The sequence below is a fragment of the Bufo gargarizans genome, chromosome 1 (assembly GCF_014858855.1).
Source record: "Bufo gargarizans isolate SCDJY-AF-19 chromosome 1, ASM1485885v1, whole genome shotgun sequence".
Classification (NCBI taxonomy): Eukaryota; Metazoa; Chordata; class Amphibia; order Anura; family Bufonidae; genus Bufo; species Bufo gargarizans.
Window position 1 is genome coordinate 580,166,729 of NC_058080.1, and position 19,642 is coordinate 580,186,370.

General features: G+C 41.4%; 1 protein-coding gene across 2 annotated transcripts in view; it reads left to right on the plus strand.

Annotated features, from left to right (window-relative positions):
* Positions 1-7,352, plus strand: part of MAPKAPK5 (MAPK activated protein kinase 5) — a 72,639-nt gene extending 65,287 nt beyond the window's left edge. For both annotated transcript variants that reach the window (XM_044275792.1, XM_044275791.1), the window contains exon 14: positions 447-7,352. In XM_044275792.1, coding sequence (XP_044131727.1) covers positions 447-544 — 98 coding nt within the window. In that variant the 3' untranslated portion in view covers positions 545-7,352. The remainder of the gene's footprint in view (positions 1-446) is intronic.
* The last annotated feature ends 12,290 nt before the right edge of the window (positions 7,353-19,642 follow it).

Genomic DNA, 19,642 nt, shown 5'->3' on the forward strand with positions numbered 1-19,642 from the left:
CAGACTTACAATGTAAGTCAATGGGGACGGATCCGTTTGAAGATGACACACTATGGCTCAATCTTCAAACGGATCCGTCCCCCATTGACTTTCAATGTAAAAGTCTGGACGGATCCGTCTGAGGCTACTTTCACACTTAGAATTTTTTTTACAATATAATGCAGACGGATCCGTTCAGAACGGCGCCACCGTCTGCATTATATGAGATCCGTCTCAGACGGATCCGTCTCAGACGGATCCGCTCTGAACGCTAGTGTGAAAGTAGCCTTAGAAGGCAGGGAGGAAAAAATGAAAAAAAGGTCCTGACCAGGTTATATTAGCTAGTCAAGTGAATGCATTGGACTTGTGCCTTCATAGAGTGATTTTATGTTTTGGCGTTTTTGTTAATGAGCATGTTAGTCACTTATTTCATACACGATCCCATCATGTTAAATTTTTTCTTTTAGGTCAAGGTTTTACAGATAAAGTCGATCGCCTTAAACTTGCAGAAATAGTCAAACAAGTTATCGAGGAACAAACAAATTGTCAAGAAGACTCGCAGTAGCTAAAGTGTTTTTTGTTTTTTCATTTGTTTTTATTTTTTTATTTAATTTTTTTAGAAGAAAAAAAAAATCTTGCATCTTAAATACCTGTAAAATAGTTTTATGTAAATTATATCACTGAATTTCCACAGTGCTTGAACATACAGTGGAAAATGTAGATAGACAGACATTTACGAGAAATCATTGGTACTGTAATTTATTTAGAAAAAATTATGAACTGGATTCAGTGGGGTTTTTTTTTTTTTCACACTACTGTACTGTTAATAGGTACAATCCTAGCAGGGAATACACAGCTTTGTAATACCCTATAAAAGTATGAGCCCTCTCCATCTTTTGCCCCTAGATAGCCAGCAAGCTGCTACATACAAAGCTGCTCGAGCCTTCTACCACCAGATAAGACCAGAACTTACTGCTGATCAATACGTTGCAGGCTTGGATGGTAGTCAGTACATTAACATACTTGAAGATAGCTTTGTGGAATGTGACCGACGTGGTTACACTGGCTAGCAGTTTCCTCAGGAATCATCGGATAGGGCACATGCCTTTGAATTGTTCACCAGCTGCTCTGCATATGTGCCAGTATAATTCGGAAAGAAATAGGGCTTTCAAATGTTACTAATACTTTAGAAATCTGTAAACTCTATCTCTGTAAATGGACAAAATGTTAAGAAATTACTAACCCTGTCAAGTTTTTTATTTATTTATTTTTATTTTACAGTTAACTCCTTTTCCAGTAGGAGGCACTATAGCATAGTAATACAGATACCGTATGTTTTATCTCTTTTTTTATTTTTGTGTGGTGCTTTTTATTTTCTACTTTTAGCTGCACAGTTCTGAGCTTTAATAGATTGTAAAGTAGATAACTTGGTTTTCTATTTTCACTTTTTTTTTTTTCTTTTTTAGACATATACTTACTGTGCCTGAACACGCAGTGATGAACTGCAGACTAAAGTGCCAATTCTTGGTTTCTCTATAAACATATGTCTTAGCAACAGTGTTTGTGTCTTATGACGCCGTTCAAGACATCTGCAGCTTTCTTTGCCAGGGGCATCTCCCCTGCTTCATCTTCTGAAGCTTCTTCATACTAGGGAGTTCAGTGGAATGTGCATTGGTGCGCTCTTCCAAATAATGTGTTCTTTATTTCTGTTTTGTATTTGTTCGTTTTTTTTTTATATGCTAGTCTGAAGCTAGCCGTACTCATCAGAAAAATGTCAGCCGAACCTGCCAATTTCACTATAATGTCTATGGGGACCTCCCGACTCTCCCCAAAGGCAGCTGTTGGTGGAGATGAGGATTGGGTAGTCTGGTTTCAACGGATCCTTTTGTTCTCAGGAGCTACAGCAAGCGGTGTCTGACAGTGGCGTCTTCTCTCCCCCCATTCAGGGCACATGCCTGCACAGCCAAGCATGTATGTATGCGGAGGAGTCGGGAGGAATGGCGTTCGGCCGACAGCTGTCTTATGTGTATAGCCAGTTTACATTTTATTCTTAATTGCTGTCTGTAATTTGCTTCAGACTCAGTGTTGTCCTACTGGTTGAATTTCACCTGATCATTGACCGTGTCCAAAAAGACTTTAAATAGAAAACCATATTGTATTGACTTTTATCTATTACAATCAGCTGATGTGTGAAGGCCATATCCAGTGGTTCTATCCATTGCATGAATGCCTGCATACTTTACTGCTATGCTGGAATCAAAGACACTTATAGCTGCAGTTCATAGATTAGAGCAATTTCCACTTTATTGTACATATCAGAATGTGAAATGTAAAGCAACTCTAAAAATGTCCTCGTTGCATCCTCTGAGTTGGTGCCGGGTGCTGTCCCACCACCGTGGCTGTAAAGGCTAGCATTTCTTCAGTTGAAAAAAAACAGCTGATTCATTAGAGATCTAGTGAAATGAAAGGCGTACAATCTACCATGTCCCAGCGGCACTCTGGGTGAGGTTTATTAAAGGGTTTGTCTGACCATATATATTGATGACCTCTCATGAGGATAGGTCGTCAATCAGCTGTTTGAAGAGGAGACGGTGCTCCATGCAACAAGTAGTCACTCCATTTAAGTGAATGGAGCAAGTACTTGTATTACACTGCACTTCTGAGATGAAGAGGATTGTAGCACTGTCTCCTCGTCAAACAGCTGATCCGCAGGGTGTTGGACCCCCATGATCAGATATTGATGACCCATCCTGCCGATAGACTTGGGGGGGGGGGGAGGGGGTGCGGACGGCACACCTATTTCAATGAGCGGTGGGTACGCGTCTCCAGGGAAAATAGTAAGCTTCCCCGTGCTGATCGGACAGTCTGTGTATACAAGAAGAAGTATGAAGACATTTCGTCATTTCATTGGAATTTATTCCAGATGTATACACAGAGTGCCCTATCCTGACAATTGGTCATCAATATGTATAGCCGGACAACCCCTTTAATGCAACTATGTGGCATTAAAAAGTTGCAAAGTATGGCACAATCCATTATTATGTCATAATCTGCAGCTTTCTGAGCTTCCACAGCCCATCAAATATACTCTAATTACATCAGAAAACGGCTTAGGGTTCTCTGGGAATTAGGTAAAATGGCCCCTAGCAACCTGTCCTAGAATATGAGCAGGCAGGTTGCCTCCACTTGCAGAACTGCCTAGGCGGATGAGGCAATGAGGCCTCGCTGCACACTATGCTCTGGCCCTTGTATGTACTCTCCACTGGTAAGCCTTCCCGTCAGGCTGCTCAGCCAAGATGGCATATTGTAGGCAGGATCACATCATTACCATCTATAATGGAGCAGTGTAATGAAGCCCCACCCCCACTCGGCATGACGGCTCTACAAGTGGTGACAACCAGTCTTGTTCACATTCTAGGACAGGTCGCTTGCAGTCACTTTAAATAATTCCTGGAGAGCACCTTTAATATAGCTCAGGTCTACACGAGCCCCTCGCTGGCATAGATTTGAGTTTCTTGTGCTCGGAGGGGCAGATATGCTCTCTTATAAATTAGGCACATCTCATTCTGGCATCCTGGGTTATAGGAATGCCAGTTTTCATAAATTTCCCAAAATCTGTTTAATTTTGCATGTTGCCATTTTTATTTTTATTTTTTATATAATATATAAAGGGTTTTCTGTGAAGACACCTATCAGATTAAACTTGTCCTCCATATATAAGTACTGAGAGGCATTGATGGACCATGTCACAAGGTAGCACACGTATATTATAGATGCTAATGCTTTTCTAACTGAAATCGTCCTAGCCTTCAGGTCCCGTAGCAGGAAATCAGTTTTCTATACGTTTTCTACCGAGTTTTTAGATCTCAGTTATACCACAATGGTACACCGCACTGACTGGATTTCTTGCTGGGTTGCCTGCTCATTGGCTTGCTGGACATGAAAGCCAATGATGTGGTTGAGCAGGTTTCTGTATAGGCAAATAGTGGTGGGCTTGTGGAATATAGTACAGGACTGCCATGGAGGACATTTGTACCATCTGTGTGCTGTAGGACATTAGTAGCACTCATCATGATGACGACCAAAGCATCAGTATTCCCTGGGGTACCTTTTTGTAACTACAGAATGTGTAGTCTTCTGTTTCTGTTCAGTCAGAGTTGCATATAGTCAGCAATTATGGATGCCTTTTATGTTTGCAATTTTGCTTGATTTTGCAATTAACTAATTTGGAAACAGAATTTCCATCGCACATTTATCGTGTCTCATAGGTAAAGCATTAACCAAGTTTTCAGCAGATGCTGCCTGATTTAATGGGAGGTGCTGTAGGTCTGAATTGTGATCCCAATATGCGTGGCCTCGTAATTTGTGGTCAGACCACAGGCTTGTAGTTAATAAGTGTAACTGACAACCAGTTTGTTTTATTTAGTGTATCATAATTACACATTTCTTTTACCAATTTTATCATTTGGAAATGCAAAGAATAGTATATCTATTTTCATTGTAATGTGTCTGGCAGCTAGATTTGGTTATAAATGCGGCATTGTTGATTTTCTGTAATTTTTCACAAGAAGAGAAAACACTTGTAGAACAGTTCACAGTAAGACCCAAGGGAAGTTTCACCAGGACCGACCTTTTATTTAGTGCAGCTGTTAGGTGCCATAAGATATACAGCCAGTTGGAGGAGCTCTGCACTAAACATGCCTTGTAAGGTAAAGCATGCCCAGTTCTATGGCACTTTAGTATGAAGATACCATGGATGTAGATACGTTCTCTTGAGGACCACTTTGCCTTCCTTAACAGATGAAGGTAATGTGTCTGTCAAGGTGATAGATTCCCTTTAAATGAGTTGTAATGGCTGCAATATCCATGCTTACAAGTTTTAGATTATTTAAAGTCACCTGTCAGCAAATTTGTGCCTATGAAACTGGCTGACCTGCTACATGTGCGCTTGGCAGCTGAAGGCATCTGTGTTAGTCCCAAGTTCATATGTGTCCGCATTGCTGAGAAAAATGATGTTTTAATATATGCAAATGAGCCTCTAGGAGCAACGGGGGGCGTTGTCGTTACTCCTAGAGGCTCTTCTCTCTCTCAACTGCAGCGCCCTCTCCACTTATACAGGGCCAGGCAGTAAAAATATCATCACACCTGGCCCTGTCAGTCAAAGTGCAGAGAGAGCAGAGCCTTTAGGTGTAACGGCAATGCCCCCGTTGCTCCTAGAGGGTCATTTGCATATATGAAAACTTCTTCTTCATTTTTCTCACAATATGGGCACATATGAACATGGGACCAACACAGATGCCTTCAGCTGCCAGGTGCACATGTAACAGGTACAGATCTACTGACAGATGTCCTTTTAATAAACTATACATTATAGCAAATACAGGGTTTGTTCAGAATTGTGAAATAAGAAGTGCAATAAGTAGTCAGGTACAACTTGTGTTTTCTATTTCTTTCATATCTATGTAAGGAGCTTTAATTGCAGCATTAATAATATTTAATACCTAAAGAGCACCCCATGTAGAGTAACCCTGAAAGAAGCAGGGTTTAATAATCTATTATTTATTACTCTTTTATTAGGTTTAATATTCTAAATCCGAGAGTGGTTCATTGACTTGTGATGTGGTTGTCAAACTCTCATGTGACAAGTCACCCTGGTTTTGGTGCGACACGTGGGACATACACTGATCTCTAGAACAAGTGGGTCTCTGTTTCCATTTTTAGAGTGTTTGTGGTTGTACATTTGTCGTCTTCTCCCTTCTCGGCACACACACACACACACACACAGCCATTTTAATCTAAGAATATTTTTGAAAGAGACATTTTTAAAGGCTATGTACACCTTTTCATAGCCGTTTTTTATTATTGTATTTTACTCATTTTGGGCTAAAATAGCACTTTTATATTTGTCTTTATTAAACATTTTCAACAGTTTTTCCTTTACAGCGTTTAGTGCATCAAAAGTCTGTTGCTCTCCCCTTCTTAGTAAATCTGTCAAAGAGCTGTTTCATTTGTAACCCTTATCTCTGATCTCCTGATAGCTCATAAACATTATTTAAGCTACATTCTTATCAGATTGATATAAATGTGGCTATATTGAGTGTTTATGACTGAGAAGGGAAAGCAACATTCTGCAGAGACACTGAAAGTGAAAGCTGTAGAGAAAAAGCAGTTGAAAAGTTTTAATAAAGACTTTTTAAAACAAAATGAGTAGAGTGCAATGATAACGAATATAATGAAAATGCCCCTGAAGGTGTAGGCTTTAGGATTGTAAATTAAGATAGGCTGTCAGTCACTACTTTTTTCAGTCTCATTGTTTAGCATCAATCCGGGTGAACATGTTCCCCAAAACCACCATTTTGAGAAAATTAATTCCCTGAATATTTCAGGTATACTTTTATGCTTGGCATAATTTTATTTATCGTATAGTTTGTGTAGGCATCAGCTATGATTTGATAGGAAGACCTAAATATGAGATCATTTATGATACCAGCCATAAGTAAAAGTCAGCTGTGAATCTCAGCACAAGGCCTAGTTGTTATAAAGGCCACCTAATTTTGTGTCCATTGAACTTGATTAGTTTGTTTTGGGAGGTTTGGTCTGTATATTAGAGGATATTGACCTATTGGCTTATTTACCTCCAGCTATCAGTGAGTGAATGGATTTCCACCTATGGGGTCAATCAAAGCCAGACAGCTGAGGTTCATGTTGGATGTGGTTTGTCATTGACTGACGTTCCAGAGGTTTTACATGACTATGTATTAAGTGTTTCATGCTGCCGAAGTCAGGATTTCAGTCCACACTTGAAACTTTATATGTATTTATGTACAATCTAGCAACATTGGCACTCCTCATTCCAAACTACAATATGTTTGACTTCCCTCTCACCCTTACTGACTCCGACGTGACGGTTATTTATTTCATTTCTGTAGAGCTGACATAATGCCCTAAGTGGGATGGATTATGTTCCTAGTACACCATTTAGTCTAGAAGAGTTTAAGTAAGGCCTGGAAATATTTCATTTTTTTCTGATTGTGACCTTGACGTATTGTGTATCGTGTTCTTGTTTGATCTCGGTGATTGATTTATAGTATTTTGAGTCAATGTTTCTCGTTTAGGAGATAAAGATAAACTGGTGATTAGTAGATGACGAATTCAAGCAGTTTTAATTAGATTAATTTACCCTTCTTCTTACAGGCGTTATCTACCTGGCCTTTATTCATCCGGTATTCACTATCGTGGTACATTCAGTAATGACACGCACATTGATTAATCGTTATGTAAGAGAACTTTTGTATCCCCGTATCTTTTACTTTATGTACAACCAAAGAATCGTATGCACCCATCCGCTAAAAACTTTTTACCTGCTTGCATGTGACAAGTTACTGATCTGTGGAGGTATATTGCCTTTCCTTCATTCCACTGTGGTGGTGATCTGGAGAAGATATGTGCTCATAACTGACCTTTTTAAAGATTTTCACAAATGTAAAACAAAACTTTTGTGTCCCATCCCCAAGTTTTAGCTGCACCTTGCATTCAGGTCCATTAGAAAGGGGTTAAACCAGTAAGTAATCTTCCAATCCTAGGATCCACAGCGATCCCACACATGTGGAGTTCTTGAGTCCCCTCTCTAAATGGAGCAGTAGTGCACATGTTGGTCCCTCTCTCCTGTCACTTCTATGGGATTGGCGTAACTGGCGCTTTCAGTCCCATAAAAGTGAATGGATTAAGGGACATGCACACGACCCCTCCATTCAGAGAAGAGATTCCTCGTTTACAAGATCACTGTGGGTCCTAGATGTCAGACCACTGCCTGTGGATAGGTGATACTCTTTATGGGACAACCGCTTTAAATAGTGACCATTTTTGGTGCTATTTTACTCATTAGTGAATTGCTTGTATAGTATTTCACTAGTATTTTTGAATAAATGGAGTCATTTACCGTATATTTGCTGTAGGGCCACTTAGAAATTACTGAGTTGGCGGCAGAAGAAAACAAATTTCCTATGATATTTTTTCCTGTATTCTGACAGGAATTATGCCAGTCTATAGTCTATATTCCCAGTATGGCTGCCTTGCCTAAAATGTAGTAAGAGACTGAAGAATTTCTAAGAAGTTCGAATTTCCCAGACAGTTATTTTTGGAAATTTCCCTACACTCATGAGAGCAGTTCAATATTATATAGCAATAATACAGCAAGGCAGGTTAGATAGTAGAAGTAGAACGAGCAGTCTCGGTTGACGTTTAAGTCTTAAAGGAGCCACCGGATTCTGCCTGAATACTGCCTTCCTCTGTCTGGAAGTATGGTGCAGGATAGTGTTTGTGGAGGGAGCATACTGTCTATTACATCCAACTGGAATTATGAAACCGTTTCTTGTAATCCTCACTTTGTCCTATGATGTTGAGGTTGATTCTTCTTAAATGCACCTGCTGGGTAGTCATCCTCTACTTGTCTCTACGTTGACTCACAAGACCATATTCCTCACATTTTGACTGCTTAGCCTACAAATGGCATCCTCCGATGTTTTCTGTATGGAAGAGATTCACAGTAGAGGCCCATAGGATACCTGAAGATCACTAGCCCAACAGAGGGCTATATGATGCTAACTCTCAATGTATGGAGCAGTTTACAATTTTTATCATTTGAGTAGATGTCTCACAATTAGAGCTGTTTCAAGTACCCTGACCACAAGGGTTTTGTGTTAGTTTCTTCACTTTGAAGGCAAACTGTATATACTGTACAGTATAGTTGTGGAAATTGCCTGTGAAGCTTACATTTATCTTAAACTTGGGTGCTAAAATCCTAAATCCCAACATGACTATGTACAAATGCACTAATATCAAATGTAACAGCGAGCCTGTCTTTATGGTTGATACATTCATTTTCATATTTTCCATGTTCTTTATCTTCAGCTTTATAGGAAAGCAAAAGGAAATGTTGCATTTTAAGTGAAATTGTTCTGGAGATGAGAGAGAAATTCTAGAAGAGTATCTGTGTCTAATCTGTTGCTGTGGTTAATCATTCTTTAATCTCATGTTTTGAGCATACTAAGCATATTTAATTTATCTTGCAATGTGTATTATATGATGTCATCTTTTCAGATCAGTATTATATTGTAAATATCCATGAATGTATATAAAATGATTTTACTGAAACTTATTGTCTCTTGTTTTTTTACTACTGAAATGTACACAATTGTGATAGTCTGCAGGACCTCCACAGATAATTGAGACCATCAATACAAATCTGATTGGGCAAAGCATGCTGTAACTTGGGCCAACAGTATACTATTTTCCTATGTAGGAAAAAGCCATGTTTTTTAAAGTAGCAAAGCTCTCATCATTAAATTTTTATTTTTTGTCACATTTCTCAAACACCTCTGAGTTCGTATACAGGATGGTCCAAGAATATGGAGACAAAACGGTTTGTGAAACGGTGGTTGAGAACACCATCCTGTGCGAGACATTTTTCTAAGAGGAAGTGGGCAAATCTGTGAGGGGTGGTGTCCAACACAACAGCCATTTTGAAAGCCGCCATCTTGGAACCAAGTCAATATTTTTAAATGGGAAGGGGTGCATGTGATATATATATCTGATAGAAAGTTTGATAGGTAATCCAAATCTGTGGATGTGACATACCTTTATTCTTGCCAAAGTTATTAACAATTTTTCCGCGACATAGAACCCAATGACAGTCCACTACAGAATACTCTTTATTTGCGCCCTGTTTCGAATCGTAAAGGCTATACTCTTCTCCCATTCACAATGCACCAAGAACACCTCAGCAGAATTGCTTGCATCGGCATCCAGGATCCGCTGTTGCATGTGTGCCACACTCTGGATTTTCATTGCATAAACCTTGGACTTGACCCCACAGGTCCAAAGGGGTGAGATCGGGGGAATGCGGGGCGCCACGACGCCCAATCAACTTCCCCGGAAACTGCCGATCCAAAAAGTCATGGACGTCACATCCATAATGTGGGGAGGACACCAATCCTCCCAGATGAATACTGGGAATGTGCCATCTTCAGGTACTGTGCTCCTCAGAGATAAGCACAATCTCTGTCCTTTCTTTGCATGTTAATCTTGCAGCCATATCTGTGTTTGTAACAGAGAAAAAGAAGTGGGGCACATGCTCTAGACGCAGGGGGTTGAGGGGGTGCCTGGGCAGTCGATTGCAATGGTGAAACGGGGAACTATCAGCTCTTGCTTCACAGTTCAGCGCAGCTGCGCCTCTACCAAGCAGTCCACACATTGCGATGCTGGGCTGTGTTAGAGGAGCGGTCAGGCTCGGGAATCAGCCGCCTCCTACACAGCCCAGCAGGTGTGTGTGTATGACCGCATCGTTCTGCTGCTGGGAATGCCAGATGTGCATGATCATAGGAGAAACAGGTGACTACTCACTCTACTTTAGTAATGGAGGGAGCACACCTGAAAGGGTCACAAAATGTGAAGATTACTTTGAGGCACCAAAGTGTGGGCATTACTACTGTGAGGGGGCACTATGTGGGTATTACTACTGTGAGAGGGCTCAATGTGAGCATTACTACTGTGACGGCACAATGTTGGCATAACTACTGTGAAGGGGCTCAATGTGGACATTACCGTGATGGGGGCAGGTGCGGAGATAACTACTGTGAGGGGGCACAATGTGGACATACCTACTTTGACGGGGCACAATGCGGATGTTACTACTGTGATGGGGCACAATGTGGGCATTACCACTGTGTTGTAGCACTAAAGGGATAGCAATGCCCTAAATTACCCTGTTATACCATTTGGATGGCTAGGTCTTCCAGGGCAAGCACATCGCCCCCTGCTTGGGATTTAACAGGACGGTTATCATCCCTTCTTTATGTGGTTATTCTTTTTGTTCTATCACCACAGGGACCTTGTTCTGGTCCCAGTGGACATCACATCGACACGCCAGTGAAACCCTGGATGTTGTAGGATTAGTATGTTCTTTCATTTGTCACAAAGTGGATTGGTACCGCCACGTATCCTATGATATATAATATCCGGTAGCATATTGGGGGTCATTTACAAGGACCAGCTTGTTACGCCGATCTTTGTTCACCCTCTGCACTGCTGGAGGATTAGCCTAATTTATGAATTAAAGGGGTTTTCTGAGTACTGATGACCTATCTGCATAGGTAATCAATATCTGATTAGTGGGGGGCTGACATTCGACACCCCTGCCGATCAGCTGTTTGAGAAGGCAGCAGCGCTTGCAGTGGTGCCAAGGCCTTTTCACTGCTTTCCCTAGCCAAGTGGTGCTGTAATTGGTGAGTAGCGAGATAGCCGCTGCGCTCAGAGGAGCAGCGGTGCCTTCTCAACCAGCTGATCGGCAGTAGTCCCTGCTGTCAAACCCCCAACAATCAGATGCTGATGACTTAAGTGCACGTCTGGCAGTCCCTGAACCTGGAGTAACAACTACTTGGACCCCTGACTGGAGTAGTTTTTACTCCTCTTTTTCGCTCTTTTTTTCAGGCGTAAAAGATACAAAATGTGTTGGGGCCAGAGTTCAGGACCCTGTCATTCCCTCACCACTCCTAAATAGTTACAAAAAGGGGGCTTGCGACAATTTTTACACAGTTTTTTTGCTATTCACCCATAACCCCAAGTGGGATTTAGTGAGGATAAGTTATGCATTGGGCAGAGTTAGAGGCGTAGCTTAGTATAAAAAAAATATTGCAGCTGCGCTGATATTGTTCCTCTTTTTGATTTACTAAAATTGGGGGGAAAGTGCGAAGGGGGGAGTGGTTTGCTCCATACTGAATCCTTGCCCGAGTGCAGGAGAGCCTAGCTACACCTCTGTAAGATACATGCGTAGGAGATCTGAGTAAGACTAAAGATGCCTTCTCTTAGCTTTCCCTGAGCCAGTGATGGGTAACGTCCGGCACTCCAGCTGTGGTGAAACTACGACTCCCAGCATGCTCCATTAATTTCTATGGAGTTCTGAGAACAGCCAAGCAAGTGTGCATCTTAGGAGTCATAGTTTTACCACAGCTGGAGTGCCGGCGGTTAGCCATCACAGCCCTAGGCCATGTGATATCATATTCATCGGTCACGTGACCTAGGTGCAGCTCAGCTCCATGGAAGTGAATAGGGCTGAGCACGATACCAAGCACTGTACTATGTACGATATAGTGAGCTGAGAAAAGGCCAGGGCTCTACTGTTATCAACAGTGCCTTCTCAAACAGATGATCGTCAGGGTCCAAAGTGTCAAACCCAATGATCAGATACTGATGACCTATCTAGAATATAAGTCATCAGTTAAAATATCTTGGAAAACCCCTTTAGCAGTCCTGATATGTAACAGGTGAATGGCGGTTTATTGAGATCTAGGCGTGCCGTATATACAGAAGTACTGCCTGCAGCAGCACTTCATGTCTGACACTGTCTGTGTGGAAGCAGATCTCACTTTGTTTTCGCTGTTTCCCCTGTATGTGTTGTGTTTTGTAATTTTTTTATTTTATTTTTATTAACAATATAATCTCGCTGCCTTAACCCTTTCCTGAGGTGGCGATTTTAATGTTTTTCTATTTTCCTTCCCTGCCTTCCCAGAGCCATAATTTATTTTTATTTTTCCGTTCACATATCCATATGAGGGCTTGTTTTTTTGCAGGACAAGTTGTACTTTCTTATGACACCATTTAATATTGTATAGGATGTAGTGGGAAGCGGGAAAAAAAATGTGGTGGCATTGGGGGGAAAAGAACACAATTCCGCCACAGTTTTAGGGGTTTTTCTTTATGGCGTTCCCTTTGCAGTAAAACTGACTTGTGCTCTTTATTCTTAGTACAAATCCAGGGATACCACATATGTATAGTTTTTCGTGCGTTTTGATACTGATTTTTTTTTTTTTTTTTTTTTTACTTTTGAAACAATTATTTTTTTCTTTTATCACCATATTCTGACCCTCATAATTTTTTTTTTTATCGTCTATAGAGATGTGTGGGGGCTAATTTTTTTGCAGGAAGATCTGTATTTTTTTATAATACCATTTTATGTGGGGGGTGTATAACTTTTTGATCACTTTTTAAATTTTTGGGGAAGTAAAGTGGCCATTTTTTATTTTTTTTTTTGTTCCCCAGTTACGCCATTTATGGTATGGGATAACTTTTTTTTTTTTTTAAGATTTTAATAGTATGGGTGTTTTCGCACAAGGCGATGCCCATGATGTTGTTTTTTTTTTGTGGGGGAAGGGGGGGAAGGGGGGTGATTTGAATGTTTATAAAAAATAAAAATGTTATTTTTCAAAACATTTTTTTTACCTTATTTTTTACTTTTTGTTAGGTCCCCAAGTGGACCACGACTTGCAATTATTCGATTGCAACTTTGTACAAAATAATGGTAGTTGTTCCATTATTCTGTACAGAAATCACTATATCCCAGTTCAGTGCTGCTGGCCTGAACTGGGATATACTAATAATGAGCCTGGAAGCCTAGTACAGGCTCCGGTTCATTATTACAACAGGGCACTTTCCCCGATATTTGCCGGGAGAAAGCACGCCTGACCCGGAAGCGGGCGCTTCCAAGTTTTAGCCTTCTTAGACGCCATGGTCACGTTTGACCATGACATTTGAGGGGTTAAAGGGCATTACCACGGGTGTCTGCTGTATAAAACAGCAGGCACCAGGTGGCTATGGCACTCACTCTGCTCTGGACCAGGAGCCATCTTTAAAGAAGGGGTTAAAGAATGGTGGGAAGGGGTTAAAGAACGTTAATATGAAAAACAAAAACATTATTCTATATTACTGTTAAAAACGAGGAACATCCCCAAAAGGCAGATGAATGCTGGTGGTATTTTATAGTATATGCCCAATTCTGCGGACCTACTGCCCCAACACCCACTGTCATTGCACCCTAAAGACTTGTATTAGGTCTGGTGTCAGTGTGTGTTGGGAATCACAGTACTGAGGATGATGAAAATTAAAATCCCCCATTTAAAAAATTATATATATCTCTGTATATGTAGCGCGGTGCCCAGGGATCTCACTGCACTTGCTATTATCCCTGGGCGCCGCTCCGTTCGCCCGCTGTGGCCCCCGTTACTGTCTCCCGCACCGTATGCTAATTACTACTAACTTCGCAACAGGGAGGAGACATCAGCTTGCTACTCTCCCTGGGCGTTCCTTCTCTCTGGCTGTAGCGCTGTCTAATTGCAGCGCAGAGCGTCACAGCAAGGGAGGAAAAAACTCACCTTCTCCCTGGCTGTGACGCTGTGCGCTGCAATTAGACAGCGCTACAGCCAGAGAGAAGGAACGCCCAGGGAGAGTAGCAAGCTGATGTCTCCTCCCTGTTGCGAAGTTAGTAGTAATTAGCATACGGCACGGGAGACAGTAACGGGGGCGACCGGAGCGGCGCCCAGGGATAATAGTAAGTGCAGGGATATTCCTGGGCGGTGCGCTACATATACAGATAGTTATCTTACAATGTTTGGGCCCATGAAAGGTCCTCTTTAAATAAATCACGATGGAGGGGGAGAAATGTGACACAAAGGGTGTGATGTGATATGACATGGAGGGGGAGAAATGTGACATTGAGGGGGTGAAATCTGACATGGGGGGGTGATGTGATGGGGGGGGGGGGGGGACAAAAATTTAGCTTCGCTTGTGTTGGCAAAAATCCTTGCACCGGCCCTGTCACTAATAGTTTATGTGGAGGTGTAATAGCTGTGTTACATACAGGTATTTGCCATTAATGCTGAGTTAAGCCTTTCTAAGCGTTTCCCCTCAGGTTTTATGTGCTTTAATATTCAAATGTCAAGTTCTGTCTCCCCTCACGGATTCCTGACATAACAGTGCTGACATTGAAATGTCTCTTATTGTTATCTGTGGAAACGCTATGAACTTCACTTTACATCCTTTGTTCGGAATACCACATTTGACTTGTTTCCATATACCTAAGGCATAATATTTTTATGGCAGCATCTTTTTAGTCGGCTGAAACTCTCTAAGGCGTCAGACGCAATTTACACCTATAGTAACCAGCTCAAAGTAAGTATGTGTGCGATGCCAACATACTAAACTAGCAAACACCAATAAGTAAGCATGGCACAACTGATAATGAATACACTTTATTTCAACAATGTAATAGATAAAAATATAAATACATACAATGCAGCAGTAGATGAAAAACAAACAGGATATATAGAAAATCGCAATCTGGATAACATGATAAAATAGATATTTTTATATAGCCGGTCGATACGGACGCGGCGATACCTAATATGTATACTTTATTTTTTATTTATGTAAGTTTTACACAATGATTTCATTTTTGAAGCAAAAAAAAAAATCATGTTTTAGTGTTTCCATAGTCTGAGAGACATAATTTTTTTCAGTTTTTGGGCGATTACCTTGGGTATGATTTTTGCGGGATGAGATGACTGTTTTATTGGCACTATTTTGGGGTGCATATAACTTTTTGATCGCTTGCTATTACACTTTTTGTGATGTAAGGTGTTCATCTGAGGGGTTAGGTCATGTGATATGTTTATAGAGCCGGTCGATACGGACGCGGCGATACCTAATATGTATACTTCCCCCCCCCCCCCTATTTATTACCAATTTTTTTTTAACTTTATTTGGGGAAAATTATGTTTTTGTTTATTTTTACTTGAAACTTTTAATTTTTTTGGGGGGAAACTTATTTCACTTTATTTTTTTGGTCCCACTTTGGGACTTGAACTTTTGGGGGTCTAATACTTTACAATAAAATACTTCTGTATTGGAATGCATTGCCTGTATGAGTAATACTGCGTGTATTACTCATACAGCTTCCGGCCGCTCGTCACTGGAAGGCAGCGCAATGCCTTCCTTAGGCATCGCGCTGCCTTCCATGCCATCGGGTCCCCCCCTACAGCTTCATGGGGACCCGATGGCGGTGCCGCCGCACGCTGCCACCACAATAGGTAAAAGCTGAAAACCGCAGGTCTGAATTGACCCTGCGGTTTGCGGCGATCGCCGACATTTAGTCTAGGTGCCTGCTCAATGATTTGAGCAGGCACCAGCTTCCGATCACCACCCACCTTGCGGCGGTGATCAGAAATACACTGGGCGTACAGGTACGCCCTGTGTCCTTAAGTACCAGGACATAAGGGCGTACCTGTACGCCCTGTGTCCTTAAGAGGTTAATGTACTGTAAAAAAATAATAAAAAATCAGACATCATATAATACATGAATACCTTTCTAACAAAGCTAGAACCAGCCCTGTTCCTCACATGGATCCAGAGAGCTCCCCGTTAATTGCTCTGCTAAATTTATTCCAGGCTAGGAGCTCAGGTGGTGTGTCCTTTCTGCTGCAGATCTCTCCCTGTATCTGTCACAGCTTTTAACAGTGGATACAGTTGGTGGCAGTTGAAGGATGGAACTGAGCACATGTGACCTTGCTCATCCAGCTCAGTAGATAGATGTGCATATTACTATACAGATTAAACACCAGGTGGTGCCATTATAAATGAAGGCAAGAGAATATTTCACAACAGGAACATTTTTTGTAAATTAAACTAAATTACAAAAGTAACTAGTTTTTCATGCGGAATTATATTAACATTACATGTAATAGTGGCACAACTCCATTAACTTTGTCGGAAAACACAATGCAGCTCTCCTTTTAAAATTAAAAACAGCAAAATCAACCTTTCCTAAAATGCCACCGCCTGTCTACCAACAGTAGATGGGGCTGGTGGCAGCTAAAGACTGGAACTGAGCATGTGCATCCACCTCAGTGAGGTGGACAGAGAAATAAGGAAAGGAACAAACAGCAGGTGGTGCTATACAGATACCATTTATTGAACAACTGTGGCTATACTATTTTCTAGTAACATTCAATTACAAAAGAACTCAGATCCAGATGCTGCTTTGAAAAATGTAGAATATTTTTTCATGGGACAAACCTTTTAACAACATAATACTTTGCATTGGTTAATGTCTCAATTCTTATTATGCATTATTCCAAGAAGCCCTGCTTGTTCAGTGTCTGCACAAGGCTTGGTCTTGTTATTTTTATTCTAGGAAGTAGAGTCTGGACATGACTGTGACGTAGGCTCTGTTGCTTCATCTGCTCTTGGGTAGGAGTGACACACAGAACCAACACTTAGAAACTTGGTTAATAATTGGTGACGTCATCACCACCTTATTTACTATGCAGGACAGCTTAGGTGTCACGCAAGTTGAGACAATTTAGGAGTCAGTCAGTTGCAGAGGAGGATTATGAAGTACTTGCTTAGTGTAATACCAAAGTGAAATGGAGCAAGTGCAGTTGGTGTACCTATTGTGCTGTGGAAACTTGTGATTCAAGGATAAGAAATTCCTGAATGTTTGCCACCTTGCTGTGTGCTGGACAAGGTGTGGCTTACAGTAGACTAATATCGCAATGTGTTCACTTTGTGCTTGTTCTCTTGCTTGAAGTACCAATACTGAAACTAGCCACTTACCAAGAACAAGAACCTACCAGTATGACACTAAAAAGTAAAGTGTTTTCCAAGACTTTAATACTGATGACCAATTCTCTGGATAGGGGTCCCACCCCCACTGAAAAGCTGTTTGAGAAGGCACCGGCACAACACCAGTCATTTTATAGCTGTCTTGCCCAGCCACATTCACTTCAATGGGGCTGACCTATGCCTAGGCCACGTGACCAAAGAATGTGCCGTCACTTGCCCTAGGGAAAGTGGTGAGCCCTTCTCAAACAGCTGATCGGCATGGGCCCCGGGTGAATGTCTACACCATGTTCCTTATCTCTCGGCTACCATGCTCTGCGTTCTATGGAATGCAGCTGTTCAGTCATCATACAATAGAGCCATCAAAATGCAGAACAGGGAGTAATGTAAAAAAAATGTGTGGGCTTGTGCAAAGTTTTAAATCGTTGTCTGCAAATTTCAGCAGATCATGCCGACAGCTGAAAAATTCCAACCTGACTGATGACATTTTTGGCAGACAATATGCTGTCAATAAACAGTTACTAGTAGGTGTGCGCAGCTCTACAACAAGATAGGAGGATCAATTATCGTGTATTGCAGCTGGGGTCGCCAGTAATTCCCTTGCACACAAACTTTTTTTTTCTGTTTTTTACGTTCCGTATATGTTACAATATGCAAAACCATTCATTTCAATGGAGCCACAAAAAAAACTGAAGGTACTCCGTATGCTTTCCATTCAGTTCAAAGATAGAACATGTCCTATTATTGTCCGCATAACGGACAAGGATAGTACTGTTCTATCAGGGGCCAGCTGTTTCGTTCCGCAAAAAACGGAATGCACACGGACATAATCCGTATTTTTTGTGAAATCCATTTTTTGCGGACCGCAAAATACAGAAAAAGCCATACGGTCGTATGCAAGAATGTCAAATGTTTTCCGGTGTGCCATTCTTCTATTTACGCAGCCAAATCCACAGTGTTTCACATAAATTGACAAGCAGTCTCACTCTATCCAAGCGAATACAGGACACAGGCTGCAGACATAGTGAAATACCACCCAGATAAGCACTGCATGCAAGTTATTTATTGTACAGAAGTAAAAATAACAGCAAGCATACAACGTGCCAATACTGCGTGCCCAACTCGAGTTTCACATTTGCTGCTTCTGGGGCATGGCCAAAAATAATTAGGCTTTAAACAAAATTGAATGCAGAAAATAATGTAAACCCTCTGATCTCTATTCATCCCTTCATTTTCTATTAAATAAAGATTAACCGCATCTATCACCTTTTCAATGAGAATAACAGTATTGTGCCGTAAAAAAAAAATATTCATAGCGCTTTATCTTTTCCACATTTTTTCACGTTACACCCGCAAACTTTAAATGTATTTTATTGGGATTTTATGCGATAGACCAACACAAAGTAGCAAGTATGTCTAGTGCAGGGGTGCACAACCTTTTCTGGTTGGGGGCAGAATTGTCAGCCAGAACCAATTCCAAGGGCCGAAAATTAAACTTAAAGTGGTATTACCAGCTAAAATGCTAGATTTATGGCATATTGAACATATAGTGTATATCATAAATGTCTAGTTACACTTACATCTGCCCTTCCCCCTGCACTGCTAAGGGCGTGGCTACAAGAGCTGCCCTGAGTGACATGTCTGCCTGCTGGGAGACTCTGCAGCATGTTGTATGTGTAGGACTACAAGTCCCAGCTGTATAATGACACTGCTAAGGGAGTGAATAAAAGAGCTGCCCTGAGTGACATGTCTGCCTGCTGGGAGGCTCTGCAGCATGTTGTATGTGTAGGACTACAAGTCCCAGCTGTATAATGACACTGCTAAGGGAGTGAATACAAGAGCTGCCCTGAGTGACATGTCTGCCTGCTGGGAGACTCTGCAGCATGTTGTATGTGTAGGACTACAAGTCCCAGCTGTATAATGACACTGCTAAGGGAGTGAATACAAGTGCTGCCCTGAGTGACATGTCTGCCTGCTGGGAGAATCAACATCATGTTGTATGTGTAGGACTACAAGTGCCAGCTGTATAATGACACTGCTAAGGGAGTGGATACAAGAGCTGCCCTAAGTGACATGTCTGCCTGCTGGGAGACTCTGCAGCATGTTGTATGTGTAGGACTACAAGTCCCAGCTGTATAATGACACTGCTCATACACACAGGATCTTCCCCCTACCTTCTTGTGCAAAGCTCTCTCTAGTCTGTCAGCTCCAGTCT